Source organism: Sceloporus occidentalis, unplaced genomic scaffold, assembly GCF_023333645.1.
Source record: "Sceloporus occidentalis isolate IW3139 unplaced genomic scaffold, rSceOcc1.0.p SCAF_274, whole genome shotgun sequence".
Taxonomy (NCBI): Eukaryota; Metazoa; Chordata; class Lepidosauria; order Squamata; family Phrynosomatidae; genus Sceloporus; species Sceloporus occidentalis.
The window spans coordinates 738,765-760,313 of record NW_028317254.1 but is presented as its reverse complement, the minus strand read 5'-3'; the positions used below and the strand labels follow the sequence as shown (position 1 = coordinate 760,313).

Sequence of the window (21,549 nt, the reverse complement as noted above, 5' to 3'; positions counted from 1 at the left end):
GAAGTAACACAATTTAAAACTGTATCTTGTAAATTCTACTATAAAGAATAGCAAAGGAATGTATTTGTGCGTTCACAAGGTCAACTCAATGAGTAAGAGCCTGGACGGCAGGACCATAAAGCAAGCTCCATAAAGACATGGTTGGATGAGGTTGGGGTGAAAGAACTTGAGCGGCCGCGTTTGGGATATTGGAACAGAGATTGCGGGGCCAGGCGTCTCATCCAACACCAGCGCCTGACCTCACAAGCGCTCTACTGGATGAATGGGCAAAAATTTCCCTAGAAACTTCCCAAAATCTTGTGGAAAGCCTTCCTGGAAGAGTGGAAGCTGCTATAGCCCCAAAGGGGGGGACCAACTTCATATTAATGTCTATGTATTTAGAACTTGATGTCATCGAAATCCCGGTTGGTGTAATGGTCAGGTGTCCCAATACTTTTGTCCATATACCGTATGTATTATCTGGGAGTATCAAAAAGATAATTGTATGTTGGCCAATTCTCATCATTTTAAACCAACCAGTCCTTTTGATTAAACTAATATCCTAACTATGCATCAATAATTCCTGCTTTTTCTGCAGTGAAAATCAAAGGTTTAACCAAAAAGTTTGAGAAGAAGAAAGAGAGGGAGAAATGGAATGTTGTCAAGTTCTGTAACTAATCACGCGATTAGAGAGAGCATGTGTTTCAGTGGCCGACATGGGAGTTGATGTCAGAGCTAGCAGCTGTCCGCTCGTCATTATAGATCACCAGGATGATCGGACACTCGCTCCAACTGTGTTCCCATTAAATCTTGGCACTTTGGCATCCCAATTAAAAAGCTGCAATACATTCTCAATAATAAAACCAGTATCACTGGCAATAAACTTTACCACTTCATGGAAGTTTTGATCTACATCTGTTTGGCCAAATGGGTACAGACCTCCTAACATGATGAAACATGATGGGTTTGTAGAGACAGATATAGGGTATTACTGTATTAAAGTTTATGTGGACACAAAAAAACATAATCCAAATTAGAGAATGTCTATAAAAAAATATGCTTGGGTCAATGTCAATGCTTCGAGGAAAGAGTTACCCTAAGGAAAGGGGACAACTTGACCTTGGTCATGAAGGTTGTATTGTGTTGGTAAATGTTGTTGGTGTTTTTTTTAAATTAAAGATTAATTTTTAATATTTTTGTTCAAATAATTAATAATTCTGTATAACATCGCAAATTAAAAAAAAACGATCATTTCCATGGGGCAATAATATTTCATTAATATAATAAATATATATTAATATATAAAAGTTCTGCTGTCTGTCCTGGAATGTTACCATATTTATACCAAGTAGTAGTAAAGACCTTCAACACCTGACGACCGAAAAATATTCACAGTGTAATTTGTGAATATTTATGAACCTTTCAGGAAAGTGAAAACAGACTTTTTTTTCTCCCACAAATTACACATTTTATTGCTCCCGTTGGAGAAAAGATCTCAGAAGATCGTGGTCTCAATAACAAAATTAAAACTCTTTCCCCCTTTGCCCAAGTGTTCCCCACCCCCACCCCCTTCCCCGTCAGCACCTGTTTCACAGTTCGTCTTTTCATTTGTAGGCTTCAAGGCGCTAGTGGATTGGTCTTTCATGGATTAAGTTCTTTGCATAGTCAGGAAGGTTCCTTCTTGATGGATCTCATACGCTAGGTGTCCCCAAGACCTCAGACAAAGGAGGCCGTTATTCCAGTTGGGGATTCTCTCTATTATTTGAGTTCCAGTTCAGAAATAGACTTCTTAGTGTTGCGTTTCATCTTTGAGAACTTATAACCCAAGAAAATACAGGCGATGACCAAGACCAATGACAATGCCAGCAGAATCCACTGGCCAGCAGATGCTTCACTCTTGCTCAGGGATAATCCGAGGAACTCAACTTTGTTCTGTGGTGGAAGTTCTGTGTGCGCCGGCCCAGAAGTTGCTGGCCCAGCTGTTGTTGGATTGGATGTTGGCGGCAGGGATATAGCTGTATAAGCGGAGTAGAAAAAGACATTAAACATAAGAAAAATATCAAGATTTGCTTTTTGGGCCATTAAAAGTCTACTATTTCAAGTACTCTGTGGTCAAACTTTAACCATGAAGACTCACAGGTCTTTGAGAAGGTCTTCTACAACACTTGTGAATAGATAACAAAATATAATTATTATAGACAGTTAACACACAGCATATTGTACCTAGAGTTTAATGAATGCTTATTTTATCTGCACGAGGCTAAATCTCAATATTTCTCTTGTTTTATTACCTGGACTCCAGTTGTACTCTGGCCACCCAAGGGTTTCTCCATTCTTTCCATTTTGTTCTATCAGCCAGTTAGTCAGTGGCTCAAAGTATTTGAGGAGGGAAGATGCCGACATGTTACGCTGCCCGGTAATGAGCTCCATGGCATCGGGCCAGGGTTTGCTGTTACCCAACTTCATGGCATCTCTGATGATAAAAAAACCCCAAAACATTGGTGACTGATAACCATTTACATCACCAAACCCAACTGATGGTTGTCATGACCTCCACTGGCCTGGTGTCTATGTTGTGACATAATAAGTATTGTTGTCAATGTTTTTGGCAGCTGAACTCTTCCTGTATCACATGTATCTTTTGATATGTTAACAAGGGCATACCTCCAGTGAAAAATCTTAGTTCAGTCTCTCTCTGGCAACCATCCTGCATGGATGGGGCAATCGGTGGTGTGCTGGATTATGTTTGGCCTTTTGGTTGCAGGTTAGTCTTGGAAAGTGTTGCCTTGTATGTTGGGCTGCCACTCATTTATTGTATGTTACTGTGTTTTTGTCTAAATATCTGTTATACATGAACAGTTGTGATATATTTTTATATTTGGTTTAACACCACAGTCTAGATGAACGCTTCATGAGCACATGCAAATAATGGTGCCATCTCAACAAGCTCTGTAACTCTGACTGCTATATCACATACAGATATGGTTGGATCAGAGATGGAGGTTATGTTTACTGCTTTTAAGAACTATTGGCTACGGGATGAAATCTAGAAAAAAATCCAGAACTCGCATGTCCACAAAGTGAAGTTCCCATTTATGAACAAGAGCTTAAAAGCCTGGGAACATTAACCAAAGCATTCTAGATGTTTTCAAGTATAGTAACTATATCATCTCTTTTATGACACTCACCCGAGCAGTTTTCCTGCTTCTTTAGACCTGTAGATGTCACATTTATACAGTGGCCCCTGCTGGTTAGCTGCCTTGCAAAGAGCTTCATGGAACTGGAACTGAATCACGAAACTGATGAAATATCTAAGAGGAGAGAGACGGGAGCGAAATCAGCCCAAAGCAAAGTCACAACCCGGTCACGTGGTATTAAATATCTTAACACCACCACACTTTACAACGTCAGTAGCTTCGTACTGCAGAATGCGGAACCCGGTCCTGTTTCATGGGGCAATTTAGTTACCTGATGTAAGGAACACTCGACGGAATGTGGAATTTTGCCCCAGGGTCAAAATCGCTTTCAGATCTTAATACTGGAGGACAGAGACCCTGGTACTTCAATCTGAAAAAGAAAAATAGATTAGATACATTGGTCTTGTATATATGGAAATTATCATCTTGATATATTATGAGGCAACATGTTTAAAAGCAATATCAAAACTAACTGATAGCACTTTGATATTTTTTTAACCTGTATTTTTGGTCCATTAGTGGCCAACTGTTCTTCTGGGTTCTAAAGTTCCGTAGAACTTTGAAGAACCTTCTAGCGGTTGTTCTCAGCTCTCAGAAGACCCAGTCTTTAGGAATATCAATTGCTTCATTATTTTAATCTGGTTTTGTGGTTTTCTACAAAAAACCCAAAAACCCTCACCTGAGATTCCACCACTGCTGGTTGTACTCTGAATTGGGGGTCCTGCCGTCAAACACCTTCCACCTCCATTGGTCCATCAGGTAGCCAAAAGGCAGGAAGGCGATTTTATCCAGCGCAACGCTCATAAGGTAGTTAATATCACTCTCTGAAATCAGACACAGAATTATGGGGTCGCTCATTAAAAACTTCACATTCAATCACAAACACCCAATCACAATATCCTTTACTTCTATGTATTTAATAATCAACATTCCAGAGATACAAATTCCTACAATATATATAAAACACAGATAACATTGTAGAAGTAATAAAACCGAATTGCCAATCATTGTAAGCAGTTTATCACTTATTAAGCTGAAAACATCATTTTAGAAGTTTTTTTTATTTTTTTCCTATGACACGCCCATTATTTTGGTATTCATTCTTTATGATCTAGAAAACTGCTTTTAAAATTTCTGGATGGATCTAGAAAGGCTCTGAAACTCCAAAGGTCCACTTCTATACTTTGTGCTATTCCTGGAGTCTTAAATATACATAAACAGATCTGAAAAACTAACACAAAACCCAACATTCTAGAAAAGAAACTGTTCCTTCCTACTGCCAATTTGTATCATTTTTTAAAATCAATTTTTTTTAGCTTTCCCTATGTTTTTAGTCTTTTTATGCTCAAGTCCACCTTGAACAGTGGACCACCTGTGGTTTGAAGGTCATATGTAAGAGTCCCTACTCCAATTGTTATTATTTTTTCATCCTACACTGATGTCCTTAAAAACAACATAGGGGCTATACTACCAACGACACAGATACGTCAGATACGTCAGATATAATAATCATCTCACCCATGTTGTCCTGTACTGAATCCAGAAGGCCAATACTGTGAAGATGTTGCATTGTGGAGACAGACAGCGCCAGGACATCTCCGATAGCTTCATGGAACCCGGGGTTGGCTCCTTCGCGGAAAGAGATTGGCAGATCCTTATACTGTAAGAAGTACTGAACGTGTCCCATCTCGTGGTGGACTGTGATGAGGTCGTCCATATTGATCACTGTGCATTGCTTGATCCTGAAATAAGAAGTGATATGTTACCGAGCACGGCAAAGAATGAAACCAAACCAGCGGTGGCCAAGGTAGGGACCTCCGGCTTCACTAACAGGTGGTGATAGACAGTGGGAACCGTAGGTACATCCCACTAGGTGGACTGAATGGCTCTTATCTACAGCACATTTCGAGCTTCTATGTCATTAGAATGTCACGGCTGTCACATGAGAAGCACATATTCCAAACGAACATCATTTTCGGTGTAAATGATCTAACGACTCAGCAGAACATTTAGCAAACTTTAGTTAACCCAGAATGTGCTTTGATTGCCTCAAGTACTTTATTTCAATAATCATGTTGGCCTTAATTAGGTAATACCAGCGTTGCGGAGACCTTACTGTGAGTTCAGATGGGGTCTTAATCATTGTTCTATTTTATGGTGCAGAAGTTCAGCATGAAGCCCTTTCAGATGTTATCTCTTAAGGTTCAATTAATTATCCGCTCTGAAGACCCTGACGGGTACAGACAATTTGTTCTATCGCAGCAGAGAAAGGGTATGTAGTTCATTATCTCAAGAGAGCTAATCAACCGGTGAAACCGAGCACTAAATGACAAGAGTACCAGCGGACGCTAACTGCGATAACACATATTTTGGTGTCTTTCTATCCAAGACTCAGCTTCCCTTTCCTATAGAAGAAGCACAATTTCTGTCTCCCATCAGTCGTTGGTCTCGTCTAAGATTCAGGAGCCATATGCCTATCCCATGCATGTTTACATTCCCTCACTGTATTACCGTCTACCACTTCTGTTTGGAGGCTGTTACACTCATCTACCACCTTCTCAGAATGAGATTTGATTTTTTTAAATCAGAATCCTGATAATAAATATAATTTTTTTTTTAACCGGTTCCATATAATGACTATATACTGACTATGTACTGACTAAATACTGACTATATAGACCGTTATTGTCTATAATAATAAGAGATGAGGCAAAAGTACCTGAAGTCTTTTCGGTTGTAGAAGTCCCAGGCGGATGCGTGGCATACCACCTCCCGATCAGCGGGCTTCTCAATCATAGACTTGTCCCAAAATTCTTGAGGCATGGGGATCAATCCGAGGGAGACGAAAAAGTTATCAGATTCCTCGAACATTCTCTTGGCGGTCCAATTCTACAGACAATGGAGTCGGCATTAACAGAACTATCAGCCTATAATAAACCTTGCTCTGATTACAACATCTAGGAACCACGTGTGTCTTTTTCATCGCAACTTCCTAGCGTCGGTAAGTTATTATTATTATTATTTTTTCTTGCGTAACTTCCTTACCTGGGCTAACATTGCCGGAGTGGCGTCCACTTTGGAGGCATCAGGATATGGGACAACAAGGTCAAATATGTTTGACCAGGACTGAGCCCACATGTTCCCTTCAAAAGAAAAGAATAGTACAAACGTCGCTAAAAATATTCTCATTTTTTGACAATAAGAGTCACCTTCTGCTTAATGTTTAAAAGGAAAAACTTTAACAATGTTTCCCTTTGTGCCGGTCAATGATTATCAGTCAAAATATGTTCCTGTGCAAACGCCATCAATGAACTTGAAACATTCTCATTAGAGAGAGCAACGGTCTAGGACTTACCCAGAAGGTGTGCAGGAATGGGTCCATTCAGATTAATTTTCTGGTCTCCATACTTCTTGTAGAGCGCTCTTCGGACGTACGCATGCAGATTCAGATAGAGAGGTTGGAGCTCCTGGTAAAGGTTTTCCAAGTCGCTTTCCAGTGTGGGAGTCTCATACCAGGACCTCCAATATTCACCATTATCGGCATAAGCTGGACAAAAGAGTCAGGGCATGAACAGATAATAAAACATGTCTGTCCAAAAAACTTTTATATAACAGACATGCCATGGGCAGTAAGAGTTCTTTTTTAGACTCCTATTTTTTGTGCAACACCTCCAAAAAGAAGAAAGAAATTCCAAATTATCTTCCGGCGACAAAAAAAATATGTCGGCCCCAGGTGTCCAATCCAACATATTTCATGGAATTCTCATTCCGGAGAAGAAGAAGAAAAAATACCCCACAAAATTTAAAAAAGCCTTTTTTACCATTAAGGTGAGCTGCCTTGTTGGTCAACTCCACGTATCTATTAAAGTCAGATCGGATTTTCTTGCCAGAAGCATCTCTCCACCCCTTCCAGGCAAAGAGCAGCTCATCGTAGTCCCGCGACTGGGCCATGATTTCCGTTAGATCTGAAGAAAGATGGGAAGAGATACACGGAGGTGTCAAAACAAATGTTTCCCATTGCATACCATGTAATCAAACTAGAGAACAGATAAATAACTGGATGTCTTTTGCTCATGGACGATACTAAATAACCCGTGGGCAAATAATTCAATATTTTGTATGTCATGTCTTTCATAGTTGCCAACACACAGATTTGGTCAGGGATCTCCCGTTGGCCAACTCGCAAGCTATACGTGGACAGAGATGGAGATGACATTTTCCACTCTCTCACCTGGATCGAGCGGAAGGCATGTTGTTCCATTCTTGCACACTTTGGCCACGCTGTATGTGGTTTCCATATTGGAAAGTATTTGGTTCAGCTGTAATGAAACAGAAATAACAAATAATTGAATCAGTAAAACTTTTTTTTGCTATATTTACAGAGATCAATTCTACTGCAAAGTGTAGAGCAAAAGTGGAAACATTCCACTGGATTCCTCGTTGAGTTTTTCATATTTACAACTTTCGTACCATAAATTTATAATCATATCTCTTCCCTTTTGGACAACTGTTGGGTTCTCTTTTTATCTCTTTTTCTCTTTTTCATGTCTCACCTCTTTCTGCTCATGTTCCGGCAGGGCAGCTTTATCAATCTCGCTGAGTTTCCTCAGTAAGCGCTGTGTCTCTGCGCTTCGGAAATCGCTGTAGTCATAGTTTCTTGCTTGCAACCCATATTCTAGAGTGTGAGCAGACATTTCCAGATTCTTATCCAGCTACAAGGGAAAGAAGAAAGCCAGGTTGGACTACTCCGACCCAAAGGAACACTTCCATATCGTTAGGCACATCAATATGACCTGGATATCCCATTGCATGGCTGAATCCCTTTCCCTCTTTCGAAACCCCTTACCAATGTTAATGCATCGTTAACCAGAGATACCATCATCATCTCTTATCACGTGATGATGCAGTAACTCAAAAGTCTATGAGGTCATAGTTCAGAGAGACATCCTCACCATGATTAGCCTGTTGTGCTCAGTGATGTTGGTATTGTATTCCCATGATGCCTCAGTGTATGCGTTCCACACGACCTCTGCCGTCTTGGTGTAATTTTCTAGGAAGTCGTCGGCTTGTATCTCATTCGCTATTTTCTCTTTAAAAAAATAGAGTCAAGCAATGTAAAAATTGAACCAATTTTAGAATTAATCATCCCATTCTGGGGAACTCTCGTACACAGATATTTAGCTGATATAGGAAGAATGAGAAAATCCAGCCATTAGTGATCCCAAAGGTCTTACCGATGTCCCCAGGGTATCCATCAGGAATAGGTGGGGTCCATGCATAGTCTGGCCAGCCAAGGGTCTCATTATACTTGCTGTTCTGCTCTTTCAGCCAATTAGTGACTGGTTCGAAATATTCCAGCAGAGGTCCAACGTCCATCTTATCAGTTCCGGTCATATTTAACAGGATCTCCTGCCAGGGCTTGGAGGATCCAACCCGGAGAACATCACTAAAAGAATGGCAGAGGGATTCACCATTAGCAAGACAGGCAACGTTCAGCATTGTGAGTTCGAGTGCCACCGACCCAACGCAATGTTCTCACCTGAGAAGCTTCCCAGCATCTGCTGAGCGGTAGATGTCACAAGTGTGCAAGGGACCTGTTTGTTTGGCTGCCGAACAGAGCGCTTTGTGGAATTGGAATTGCAACACAAAACTCACAAAGTACCTGAAACAAAAGAAAAGGAGCCACGATACTTCAGTGAGTCAAGCCAGGTTATTGGTGCAGACGAGAAAGTCAAGTGACATTTATAATATTGGTCCTAATGGCGTAAGAATTTGTAATGTATTTAGGTTTAAAGCCTCTGGGACAAACTTCACAATTTTTAAAGCGCAACCCAAGTTAAACCTATACAAAGCTAGGGTGGTAATGTTACCTGATGTACGGGGTGTTGCCTGGGATATGAAATTTGGCTCCTGCATCAAATTGGGTTTCATCTCTTGCCACCGGTGGACAGATTCCTTGGTATTTGGTTCTGAGAAACAGAAAAGAGTCAGCCAACTCTTTTGAAGGTAATAAAGTGTCAGTCTTTATTGAGTCTTATAAGAGTGTTGAAGCTGGAGTCACATGGAAATTTACATGGGATGGACAACTATTGTGTAACATTAATGAGGTTTTTAGTTCTCCTCGTCTTAGCTACTGTTGCCAAAAACTTACCTGAGGTTCCACCAATCATAGTTGTATCGGTTAGGAGGTGTACGGCCGTTGAAGACGTTCCACCTCCATTGGTCAATCAGAAATCCAAAGGGCAAGAAGGCAATTTTCTCTAAAGCCATTTTCAGTAAGTAATTGATATCACTCTCTAGGAAGCAGAAAGGGACACAATTACAAAAATTAACTGAAAGCATGTGAAAAACTCCTAGATCTCAAAACCTCTGGCAGGTTAGAATAAGATAAAGAATGGAGGTCAAGCTACAGGGCTCCAGACGTTTAAGCTCCTTAATTAAGTGACTCACCTTGGTCATTTGTGACTTCATTGAGGAGGCCAATGGTTTTTAGATGGCCTGGGGTAGACACCGACAGAGAGAGCACGTCTCCTATGGCTTCATGGAAGCCTGGGTTTGCCCCTCGACGGAACGTGACTGGTTGGTCCTTGTATTGCAAATAATACTCCACGTGGCCCATCTCGTGGTGGACAGTGAACAGCTGTTCCATGGTAACCGTGGTACATTGCTTTATTCTATGGAAGCAGTAAAATGTATAGGAAAGAAGACAATTTAATCTGGAATTTGGGTCTCTAAAACAGTATGCTTATATGTTTGTAGCACTTGTGAAATGGAACAGTAGTAACAAACACGACAAAGCTAACAGATAACAGTGACGGACAATTGTTTGACTTGTTTGTCGTCACTATAGCAAAGTTCATGGGTATAGAAGGTCTTGTGATCGGGGGTGACTTTCCCTATTGACAAATGGTCAAAAAATTAAATATGTCTATGGAAAACAGTTCTTAAATCCTAAAATGGTAAGTTTCACAAGTTGTGGCTGCCACTGACTCACCTGAAGTCCTTCCTGTTGTAGAAGTCCCAGGCAGATGCGTGGCAAACCACCTCTCGTCCATCTGAAGGCTTCTCAAGCATCGACTTGTCCCAAAACTCCTGTGGCATCTCAAGTAGACCCAGAGAGGTGAAGAACTCCTCAGAGACTTTGAACATATGTGTCGCATTCCAACCCTGGACAAAATGTTTAGAGACTGAAATAAGCAAAGTGCTTTTTGGGTTGGTCAAACCAAAGGACCATGTGCAGAAAAATCTCCTATCACCTAATTAATATTATTTTCTTTGCCACAAAAACACAACTTGTCACGTGCCCTTACGGCTTTTGAGGAACTCTGTGTGGCCCCTACTCTTCTGTCCCATGGCATTTCCCGCCTCTATGGTCTCCTCCTTGATGCTTTCAATCCTGCGCCCCATCGTTCATGGGGCGTTGGGAATCCGATTTGCAGGTCTCTCTCACAAAGGAACAATGGGACAAGATTTGCACTCTTACTCACCGCTGCTCGCGGAGCACTAGAGACCAGGAGATGGGCTATAAACTTCTGGCTCTCTGGTACCGCCCACCTGCGGTCATCTCCGTGTACCGTGCGGATGTGCCCAACCAGTGTTGGAGGTGCGACGCCACTCCGGGATCTCTTCTTCACATATGGTGGCATTGCCCACTTATCACCCCTTTTTGGGAAACTATCTATTCCCAGTTCCATCACTTTACAGATGAGATCCTCCCCTTCACCCCGGAATTCTTTCTGCTCCACCTCACGTCTCACTCAATCAGATGGTTCCGGAAATTGGTGATCCGCCACCGGCTAAGGCCTTGATCCCTCTGCATTGGGGTGATCCCGCCCCCCCCACCTTCAGAGACTGGGTTCTTCGTGTTGAGCAGATACGAATGCTGGAGGAGTTGAGTCTCTCTGCTGACGGGGGGTATGAGCGCTACTTGGCCACGTGGTTTTATTGGCTGTTGTATGTACAAGATCCTCTTATCCGCCCCCTGCTTGCATAATTCTTTGTTTGCACTGTCCCTTTCTCTCCCCCCTCCCCCCCCCCTTTCCCCCCCCCCACTCTGTTCCTCTTGACTCCCTTGTCATTTTTCCTGTGGCTGGGGTCCTCTTCGTCTCCCTCATTGCCTACTCCCACGGCCGTGCTTGCCGGTTGGGTCACATTGTTGATCGGTATTTCCTGATGCTCACTTTCTGTTGTACTCGCTTGTCATCTCTCTTCGGGGCGCAGCCGCCGCGTTTACACCTGTGGTATGTTCTTGTGACCGTACTGGTTTGATGTGATATATTTTTCGCCAACTCCAAGGTGTACTCCTTGCTGTTGAGCACCTGCTCTATTCACTTACTGCCTCTCTCGCAGACGAGGACGCTAGGTTTTCATCTGTTGAATGCTCTTGTGACCGTCCTGGCTAGATGTGTTATATTTTATGTCAACTACGTTTTGCACTTCTTGCTATTCAGCTCATGTTGTATTCACTTGCTGGGAGCATTGTTGCTCTTTCTTGTATCTCGATTGAATCGTCATGCCGTTTTCCCCTCCCCCCCTTTTTTTTCTTTCTGTACCCCTCTCCCTTCGTTAAAAAACAAAACTTCAATAAATATTGATTTACCCTAATTAATATTATTTGCCTCAATCATAGAGCAATCACAACAGCAGTCGTTGTACGGGAACACCAGCATTTATTACCTGTTCCCTCATTGTATTCGTAACGTCCACGTTGGTCTTGTTGGGATAGGGGACCATCATATCATAGATGTTGTTCCACTGTTGCGACCACATATTACCTGTTGGGCACAAACAACACACCTCAGGATCACGTTTAGATCTTTTAGAATTTATTTCCTAGTTACATCATTTTAGGTGGGATAATACCCCTTTCCTCGCATTTTTGGGGTCTCTTTTTCTCGACTCAGATCAGTTACAAATAAAACTGTTTGACTTGGAAAATGTGGCAATTAGTAGTTCCTTTTCCCAGATGCTTTTTAATTTTTTAAAAGTTTTTTTTGTTTTTTACGGAATTGTCCAAACCTTTTATACTTTTTTTTTTACTAAAAAAAAATAAAGACCCAAAACCAACTCAGTTTTTCACAGGAAAAAATAATATCGCTTGATATTGGATCAATGATTGGTTGGAACTCATCGGCCATGGATGACATTGGTGGAGATAAAACTTTTAGTAAGATTTATTTGAAATTAGGGCCAAAAACATTGCTTTGAGGATCTGTGAAACAGAATCATGCGCTCCTGAGTACCCACCAAGCAGATGCGCTGGGATTGGGCCCTTCAGGTTAATGTATTTGGGTCCATAACGCTCATAGAGCTTCCTGCGCACAAAGGCATGCAGATTAAGGTAAAGGGGCTCCAGCTGGTGGTACAAGTTCTCCAGATCTTCCTCAAATGTGGAAGATGCATACCAGGAACGCCAATATTCTCCCGTGTCCTTGTATCCTGTAGGGGAAAGGAGGACACACAGTTATCTCAAGTGTCCCGCTTGACAAAATATGGCAGAATGCAGGAGGATGTTTCAATGGAAGGGAACATAGATCCGTGTGACATTGCTACGGGTCAAAAACCTAATATTGAGAAGTCAGTATGATGTGAACACAAATCTGCTGTGATGTAACTTGAGATCTAAACCGGAGACCTGGTGGACATGTTAATCGTTCTAAGTTGAGTTAGTCTAAAATAAGGAGTGTCCATACATGTAGTGGGCAGCTAATAATTAAGAGGAGACTAAGTCATGCTTGGCTTTATTTATATTTAGTTTTTGGCGTGTTGTTTTTTTTTTTTATTGAATGTATTACAGCAGCCTCCAAAAACATAATGAAAGACAAATGCCAATGAACACCGACCCTGCCAAACGAATACCCTCGGAATTCTGCAGTACACGTAACCACCACTAGAGGGAAGCAGGGAACCACTTATTGTTAGTGCTCCTTGTGGCTTCCAAAAAAGTAAATTAATATATTTCCAGGTTTGTAAAAAAAAACATATTAATAAAATTATGATGTTTAAAAAAACATGAATTCAGTAGTATCACAGTGTTCAATGCTAAAGCAATCTGCCCCTTCACCCCGAGACCCTGAGACTGGGGTAAAACCCTGAGAATCTGCCCTGAGGCGGCGTGTTATTGTGGTGATAACCCCTGTCCCGCACCCTCGCTCTTACCGTCCTGTCTATAAGCTTTATTGCTAAGCTGTACAAATCGCTCATATTTGCTCTTCAGGGGAATGCCTGCTGCGTTATGCCAGCCCTCCCAGGCGTAGAGCAACTTCTTGTAGCTTCGAGACGTAGCCATGATTTCGGTCAAATCTGGAAACACAAATGATTGCATGTGATATTGTAACATATTGTAACATGTAAACGGCACACGGTCCTCAAAATCTGAATAGATAGACTGAAATACCAGGTGACTTATGATGTCATAAGCTGTAAAGTTGCCGAGCCAGCGACATATACATCAGCTTCAAGGTTTTTGCAAGTTCCCCGGGGGTACAAAGTAGCTCTTCCCACCCATTTTCCGGGTGTTGAGCTTTACTTATCATTGACACGCACAGTTACTTCTGGTTAATTTACAACATTTTGGTTAAGTTTCCAAAACGCTTACACATATTGACAGCGTCTGCCAAGAGCTCTGTGCGTTCCTGGGTGTAAATGATAGGAATTCCCAAAGGTCGGCCGTGATATCAGGACACGTCGCGTCTCCTTCTGCTAATCTATTTCTATTCCAGATTTCAAAAAAAATATAGATAAAAAATCTATAGAAAAGTATTTGGTGGGGATTTATCCCATGTGACATCACAATATGACCTCATTTTTAATTAACCTGCTTCCATAGAGAATGGGTAAATTTGCATATTGCCCATCGTTGCAAAGGGGAGGAGCCATAACATATACCGTATCGTATCATATAGACACGCATTTATATTTATTCAGCACATGTAATATTGGTTAGAAGAAGAATGGTCAGAACGGTACCTGGCTCCAAGGACCAGCAGTTGGTGTTCTGGTTCGGAGGACAAACTTTGGCTGTCGAGTAGATGTTGTCCATCTGGCTGAGAATGGTGTTATACTAAAGGAGACAAAAAACACCTCCATAAATTACATACTGTAAGGAGAGCCCTAGCCACACTGCCCAAGTATCCCTGCTTTGGAGGACCAGTCCTTCTCTGGGTGGTATGTAGGTGGTTCAATGTCTTCAAATGAGCCGTGTGTATTCAATGTGAATGTTAAGGCATAGAATAAGGCTAATATATGGGGGGGGGGGGTAATTCCTTGTAGTTTCAATATGGCTTTCCTGGCATTACCATCCCTTTTAATTTCTTAGAAGGAAGCAGTATTACTAATTTGTGATTTAGTGTTTTTTTCTCTCTCCGAAGGACTCCCTGGTATTTTTCCAGCTCATCAAGGTCACTTCTGAATTAATCCTACAGCAAGTAATAGGAACCGGATTCGAGGGGGGGGGGGGAGTATCGGATATAGGGCAAAAAGAGGGGGGTGAATATATATTATATTGCCCCTTTAAGGCACAGAAGGTCTAAGCGTCCTCTTTATGTGTTAGGTGTTGAACCCTCACCTCTTCACGCTCTCCCAGAGCCAGGTTAGACGCTCCAAGGGTCCAGATGGAAGTGATGATTTTCTTGAGTTGGGTGTCGTTGAAGCTTGCGAAGGTGCCGTTGAATAGTTCTTTGGCTTTGGAACCCCATATTTCATTAAACTCCTGTTCCTCCAAAGAGGCATTTATCTACAAAAAACGGGGGGAAAAAGAAAAGAACATAAAATGATTGTTTTTTTCACAACTCTATTTGTTTAATAACGCGCAACCCGCCGGACTTCGGGCCAACGAGCCGGTCGAAGTCGTTGATTTGGCACGACTTCCCGCGTTACACGTTTATTTGCAAACTCAGTTAGCGTTGCCAGCTTGAAAAGGTTAATGCGTGCGGACAACACCTTCCGCTCCTAGAAGAAATAACAAATTACACAGAGAGACCCCCTGGGATATTTTCCGCTCTAGTTATTGTATGTTGCAAGAGCGTCGATAATATATTATTAGATCTATCCATTCCGAAGCAGAACATTCCAAACTGTCTGTAGAGAAGACGCCGCAGCGTTTTAATGTTCTGGTCCTTCTGCATATGATGTCATTAATCTGAGTTGTGGAACGTCGATGGGATTTGAGATGTAGGACGCTGATGCTGTTCTTAAAGGGATAGAGACCATTCTTGACCCCTGAGCCTTTGATTCCCTAACAATTGGCTATTAACTGATGGCCAAAGAAATCTGTTACTGTTTGGACCTTACAAACACCCCAAAAAACATGTGACATCTTGGATTAGAGGCTGAATTTTAGAGACCTTTAAACATTTAGAAGGTTTCTATGGTTTCCATGCGTTCCTATCCCTTTAAATGGTTACTGCATGCGCTACATTTATGTAAAGGTTTTTGCCCCCCCAGCTAGGAGAAGCTTGATGCTATGATAGTCCTATCTCTACAAAACACGCTACACATAGGAGGGAGTGACGAGAGCGCCCCGACGCCTGCTTATCCAAAACACCCATCGCAGGTCAACATTTGGACACGTTCACCATTTCTAGCATAAAGCAGATCTGCCCCTTATATCCCATATATTACATTTCTATACAGTGAATAAACCCTAACTCAGTAGCAACAAATCTGCATTAGAAGCCCTCCTTACGCGGATACAATGTGAGCGACCATCTTTAACTGCCTGTTCTCATGATCTGCAGGATTATTCCTCCTCATTAAGTTATCTCTCCTTTATTGTTAAGTTGCTGAACGTTGCTGATTGGCCCAGGCAGCCTTTGTAAGGGTCGGGGAGAGGACAAGCGCGAGAACTTCCGGACAAGAACCTGTTATATGTGTCACAGAAGGATCACTCAATTTAGTAGAAGGTTGCTCAGAATGACCCTTCTTCATACATAACGAAGTCGGGGGGAACGAAAAGCTTGACTGCTTAACAAGGGTCATCGTTAGAAGAGCAAACTGTCCTCTCTATGGAGACATGCTGTCTCTTGCTTCCGCTCTCCGGTGGCCACTGTCACCTTGTTGGCCTCCATCTCAATATTGATGGGAAAGCTGCTACCATCTGCTGGTGTCTGCCCCGAGGGCTTTCATTCGGCCCCCAGCCTGTCTTAAACATCAATAGATGTAATAGGAACTGGCTCTCTTGCATGTTACCCTCCATTACGTACAAAATAACCCTTTAAAAGTTATGTGCACCCCCGACGTGTAGGCGACATGCCAAGCAAGAAAAGATTACGGACGCCAGCCTATTGAAGTCGATTGTTAGGACGGTCAGAAGTCCCCAAATCTCTGAAGCTATTCCATTTACATGTATGCAAGCAGCACGGAAACCTCTTCACGCTTTAATCCAGTCCCGGAGTCAATCATCGCTCCCTCTTGGCCCTATCTCCCTTCCGACAGGCCTGCTTGGTCCCATCCAATTAGTGTCTAATCACCGTTGCGTTCTGCTGATTATAGCTCGTTAGTTTGCTACTCAGTAAAATCAGGTTTCATTTCACATCACTGCTTAATTTTTAAATATTTTTCATCTTTTTTGTGTTTTTTTTGGTTTGTTTTGTCCCAGTTCTGCAGCTGAATATCCTGTGAGCTTCCAGCCCTTAATTGCCTTCTTTATCTGGATAAACTCCTCTTCGCCTGCAGCCTTTTTCCCCAAGAAAACACAAGCTTGTAGATTTATGAGAATAATATTGTATTTGTGAATATATTAAAGGAAAGCTTGTGGACAACGTTGGGGGCAGCATTCGCTAGAACGAGTGCAGACGTCTAAAGCGAGTGCAGACTGAGAAAGGCAATGATTGTTACAGTGAAGTAACCCAGAGCGTAACTCCCAGCGCTGTATAACATAATAACCCCCAGCGCTGTATACAGTAATATAACCCCCAGCGCTGTATACAGTAATATAACACCCAGCGCTGTATACAGTAATAAACCCACAGCGCTGTATACAGTAATATAACCCCCAGCGCTGTATAGAGTAATATAACCCCAGCGCTGTATACAGTAATAAACCCCCAGCGCTGTATACAGTAATATAACCCCCAGCGCTGTATACAGTAATATAACACCCAGCGCTGTATACAGTAATAACCCCCAGCGCTGTATACAGTAATATCCCCCAGCGCTGTATACAATAATATAACCCCCAGCGCTGTATACAGTAATAAACCCCCAGCGCTGTATACAGTAATATAACCCCCAGCGCTGTATACAGTAATATAACACCCAGCTCTGTATATAGTAATAAACCCCCAGCGCTGTATACAGTAATATAACCCCCAGCGCTGTATACAGTAATATCCCCCAGCGCTGTATACAGTAATATAACCCCCAGCGCTGTATACAGTAATAAACCCCCAGCGCTGTATACAGTAATATAACCCCCAGCGCTGTATGCAGTAATATAACACCCAGCTCTGTATACAGTAATAAACCCCCAGCGCTGTATACAGTAATATAACCCCCCAGCGCTGTATACAGTAATATAACCCCCAGCGCTGTATACAGTAATATAACCCCCCCAGTGCTGTATACAGTAATAAACCCCCAGCGCTGTATACAGTAATATAACTCCCCAGCGCTGTATACAGTAATAAACCCCCAGCGCTGTATATAGTAATAAACCCCAGCGCTGTATACAGTAATATAACCCCCAGCGCTGTATACAGTAATATAACCCCCAGCGCTGTATACAGTAATATAACCCCCCAGCGCTGTATACAGTAATATAACCCCCAGCTCTGTATACAGTAATAAACCCCCAGCGCTGTATACAGTAATATAACCCCCCAGCGCTGTATACAGTAATATAACCCCAGCACTGTATACAGTAATATAACCCGCCCAGCGCTGTATACAGTAATATAACCCCCAGCGCTGTATACAGTAATATAACCCCCAGCGCTGTATACAGTAATATAACCCCCCAGCGCTGTATACAGTAATATAACCCCCCAGCGCTGTATACAGTAATATAACCCCCAGCGCTGTATACAGTAATATAATAATATAAGGAAAACCACAATATTTTTGAAATTTATCATTAAGTTGATCGAGATATGAAAAACATTGTTGTAAGGACCCCAAATACAAAATGAATAATACATGGGAAATTAGATACAAGTTATCTAAAGTGAGATTTTGACCATACAACTAGTTTAAAATTTCTTATCCAAATAATTCCAAAAACAGTCTGTTTTGCAGAAAAAACCCACAAGTGTATTACGGTGTTAAAATAATATATATATATATATGTAAATATATATATAAAGACAGAAGCAAATGGGAACTAAAGTGATAATTTAAAAATATCTATATATTTAAAGTATGTTTAGTGAGTGTCCTGGGATTTCCTTACAAAAAGGAGCTCCCAAGGCAAAGAGAAGAGGGATGGCAGGGGGCAAATACACCCTGAACTGCCCTAAAGAGTTAAGGATTTTGCGCCACTATTAGAAGCTTTCTCATGTGTTTTACATTCAGTACCATTTACAGCCACCAGGGGCTGAATGTATTGTACACCCAGTCTGGATCCTTTTTAAGCTCGTTGCATGGATTTTCAATGCAAAAGGTTTATTAAAGAAAACAGATGATTTAAGAGGCAAAATCTACAGTATGGTGAAATTAAAAGGCATATATTTGATCCTACTTGGAATATATCCATAAAGTGATGTTTCAACAAAATGTATGTAAGTGCAGGTATGAGACCTCAACAGTGAGGTGATCAGAAAAATGATCTCTGGATTATTTCTAACCCCATAATAGTCTGCTAAAAACTGCCCCCATAATTTCCAGCGTTGAGCCACTTTGCCTATAGTCAGTTTTTTGCATGTTTCTTTGTTGTTATAATTTTCATAGAAGAATCCAAACCTCATAGGATTAGCCTGGCACTGCTTGCTACCATATCATAAATGGTTATTGGACAACAACTCACACTATCCTCAGGAATCTGCTCAGAAAAGGCTGCATTTTAAGATTGTGACCCTGCAGCTGATGCCAGATGATCCCATCTGCCCTCTGCCTGAGGGTGATGGGGGTTACAGTAAAGGGCCACAGGTAAACCAACTTTTTCCTCCTAGGATTGATCATTGGCACAAGCACTTTCTAACTGGCCGATTCCAATCATACATCTGTATATCACTACGACACCTAGCAAGCAGTGCATGTTGGGAGTTGTAGTCCACAACATCTGGAATTCATTAAGTTGGCACCTTGGCACCTAGAAATCCTCCCTCAGGTGATATACTATCCTATCCTGATGAAGACCAAACAGCTGGAGATTCATATACCCCCGGGTGACATTTACAGTTACATTGTAACCCATCACAGAAACACATTCCATTCTCACAACTTTACACACAAACGACAACCTAAAAAAATGTAACCCCGTCCTGCTTAAAAAACAAAACACATTAGCCTTCTTCCCCAACCTTGCTGGCAAAACGCCATCCCTGTCGGGGTATCCATGGCTCCTATCTTTATTTTTTTTCTACTGGACCTTTATTTTATATCGATCTCTGTGGATCCATCTTTTACAAGGTTCTAAAAAAAAAGAAATCAAGCCGGCAGCGGAAGAAATTCCGTCTGGCTTTTAAGTGGTCCTCAGACAGATAGAAGACCACGTTCCCCTTTGTGGCTTTTAAATCCCTTCCGCTCCCCATCTTTTTTTTTTTTTATAACAGTGTCGGTCAGTCCACGGACCCCGTCTTACCTGGCGCTGTGAGTTATAGTCCGTCAGGTTAGTGTTATAGTCCCAGCTGGCTTCTGTGCTGATGTAAAATATTCTTTCCGCTGTACTGTTGTAGTCCGAGGCAAATATCTGTGCGCCGCTCTCGTCTTTTGGGTAGACGCCAGGCAGGTGTGAGTTGTCCAGAGCATCCGAAGTGGAAGCCACCAAGGAAAGCCCCAGGAGGACTAAGCTCATCATCTTGGCTGTCGCCCCACCAGGTGGTCCTGGGTTCACCTTCATTCCCCCCCTCCCTCTATTAGAGTGAGAGACTCACGACCGGGCTACAAGGTTTTTATAAAGCAAAGGAGAGACCCAGCCCTCTCATGCTACCTCCTTGCGGTGATAAGACAGAGCCTGTCCCTCTCCATCCTGCTAGCAATGTCACAATTCACAGGGACAGAGAGCCGGGAGGATTTCAAAGTCCTTCAAACATCACTCCTCCCTCACCAGCACAAGAGACACATCGCCTTAACTCCTTCACTGCAAAGCACACGCTCCACCGAGAACTCTCACGCCTGTCTCGGTCTCCACGTAGCACTCTACACAGAGCTCCCCCGCGCATGCAGGGCTGTATATGGGGCTCTCTAATGCATAGGGAACGTATGTTGGGCTTTGCCATGTTCGCCGTGGACACTATAAGCACCTCTGTACTGTATCGACATGTATGACACTCAGACAACATCACCGCATTCAGAACCACTCAACCCCTGCGATGCATGGAACTCTCCCATTCATCACGGACCTTCTTGTTGGTTTCTATGGAGACTGCACCAAGTCCGCTCCTAAGAACTAGAATTGCTTCTTGTATACATAGCTCTGCCGTGACAAATCTGCCGTGACAAATCTGTACATGCGCCCGACGACCTACAAACTTTGCCCCTGTATGTATTTCATAGTGTACTCGAAGCCCTGACATATGAATTGTCATACACCTGCTTCCTGTATAGAGAACTCTGCCCCACAATAAGAGCAACCCCTGTGGAACACGCATGGCATAACTGGATAGAGAAACTTTGGGCGGAAAACGGGTCTTTTTTTTTTCCAGGTGGCAAAATGTGGCATTGGTTAGTATTTGCAGAATATGTGTGAGCGTTCTTCACTCATTTCTACTGCTAACTGTGGGCAATCACCATGGAAACGTATTATCTATACCATAACATGCAGTCATGTATATCCAAACATCGACCCCACTTACATCATCAGGCGCCCAATGGCCTTAAAACGCCTCGTTATCCCCGCTCTGGCCATGCATTACTTATATATACAGATGTTCCATACACACAACTTCCACCTGGACATTATTTTTAATTCACTCACAAAGTCGTACTGCTCCTTTATCTCGAACCCCAGAACCTTTATGGTCTATATTGCCATGTCTTGAAAGACCTTAGACTTGATTTTGAGCTCCACCGGTTCATGTGGTGCCAACTAAAATCATTGAGTTTCCTGATAATCCAGCCGGTCAAGTTTTAAAATAAAGAAAGGGCGGAGGCACCGTTCGGAGAAACTGAAATCATGGAGCAGAAATCACACCTATTTCAAATGACACGGTGATAGAATAATCCAATTTGCATATTAATTCAGGTACGTGTTTGGTTTTTGAACAGGTGTGGAGGT

The 21,549-nt window shown here is 42.3% G+C and overlaps 1 protein-coding gene across 2 annotated transcripts; it reads right to left on the bottom strand.

Annotated features, from left to right (window-relative positions):
• Positions 1 to 1,737: 1,737 nt before the first annotated feature.
• LOC149275637 (angiotensin-converting enzyme-like) lies at positions 1,738 to 20,127 on the bottom strand. Of its 2 annotated transcripts, none has more exons than XM_089504501.1 (25): positions 19,915 to 20,127; positions 14,743 to 14,910; positions 14,145 to 14,238; positions 13,335 to 13,478; positions 12,423 to 12,614; positions 11,853 to 11,950; positions 10,171 to 10,343; positions 9,627 to 9,850; positions 9,328 to 9,472; positions 9,047 to 9,145; positions 8,716 to 8,838; positions 8,411 to 8,622; positions 8,129 to 8,265; positions 7,730 to 7,888; positions 7,408 to 7,495; positions 6,998 to 7,141; positions 6,532 to 6,723; positions 6,222 to 6,319; positions 5,896 to 6,065; positions 4,695 to 4,918; positions 3,856 to 4,000; positions 3,448 to 3,546; positions 3,168 to 3,290; positions 2,271 to 2,452; positions 1,738 to 1,949 (listed from the first exon to the last, which is right to left on the bottom strand). In XM_089504501.1, the coding sequence occupies exons 1-25, from the start codon at positions 20,125 to 20,127 to the stop codon at positions 1,738 to 1,740; spliced, it is 3,858 nt and encodes a 1,285-aa protein (XP_089360627.1). The 2 variants fall into 2 exon arrangements, with proteins under 2 accessions (XP_089360627.1, XP_089360628.1); XM_089504502.1 differs by having other exon boundaries at positions 1,738 to 1,925; positions 2,277 to 2,452; positions 19,915 to 20,034.
• Positions 20,128 to 21,549: the final 1,422 nt, after the last annotated feature.

Coding starts and splice junctions, on each gene's coding strand:
- LOC149275637 (XM_089504501.1), bottom strand. CDS start 20,127: ATGAGCTTAGTCCTCCTGGGGCTTTCCTTGGTGGCTTCCACTTCGGAT. Junction 6,724..6,997: donor CAAGGCAGCTCACCTTAATG/GTAAAAAAGGCT, acceptor TCTTTTGTCCAG/CTTATGCCGATAATGGTGAA. Junction 1,950..2,270: donor AGAGTACAACTGGAGTCCAG/GTAATAAAACAA, acceptor CAGCTGGGCCAG/CAACTTCTGGGCCGGCGCAC.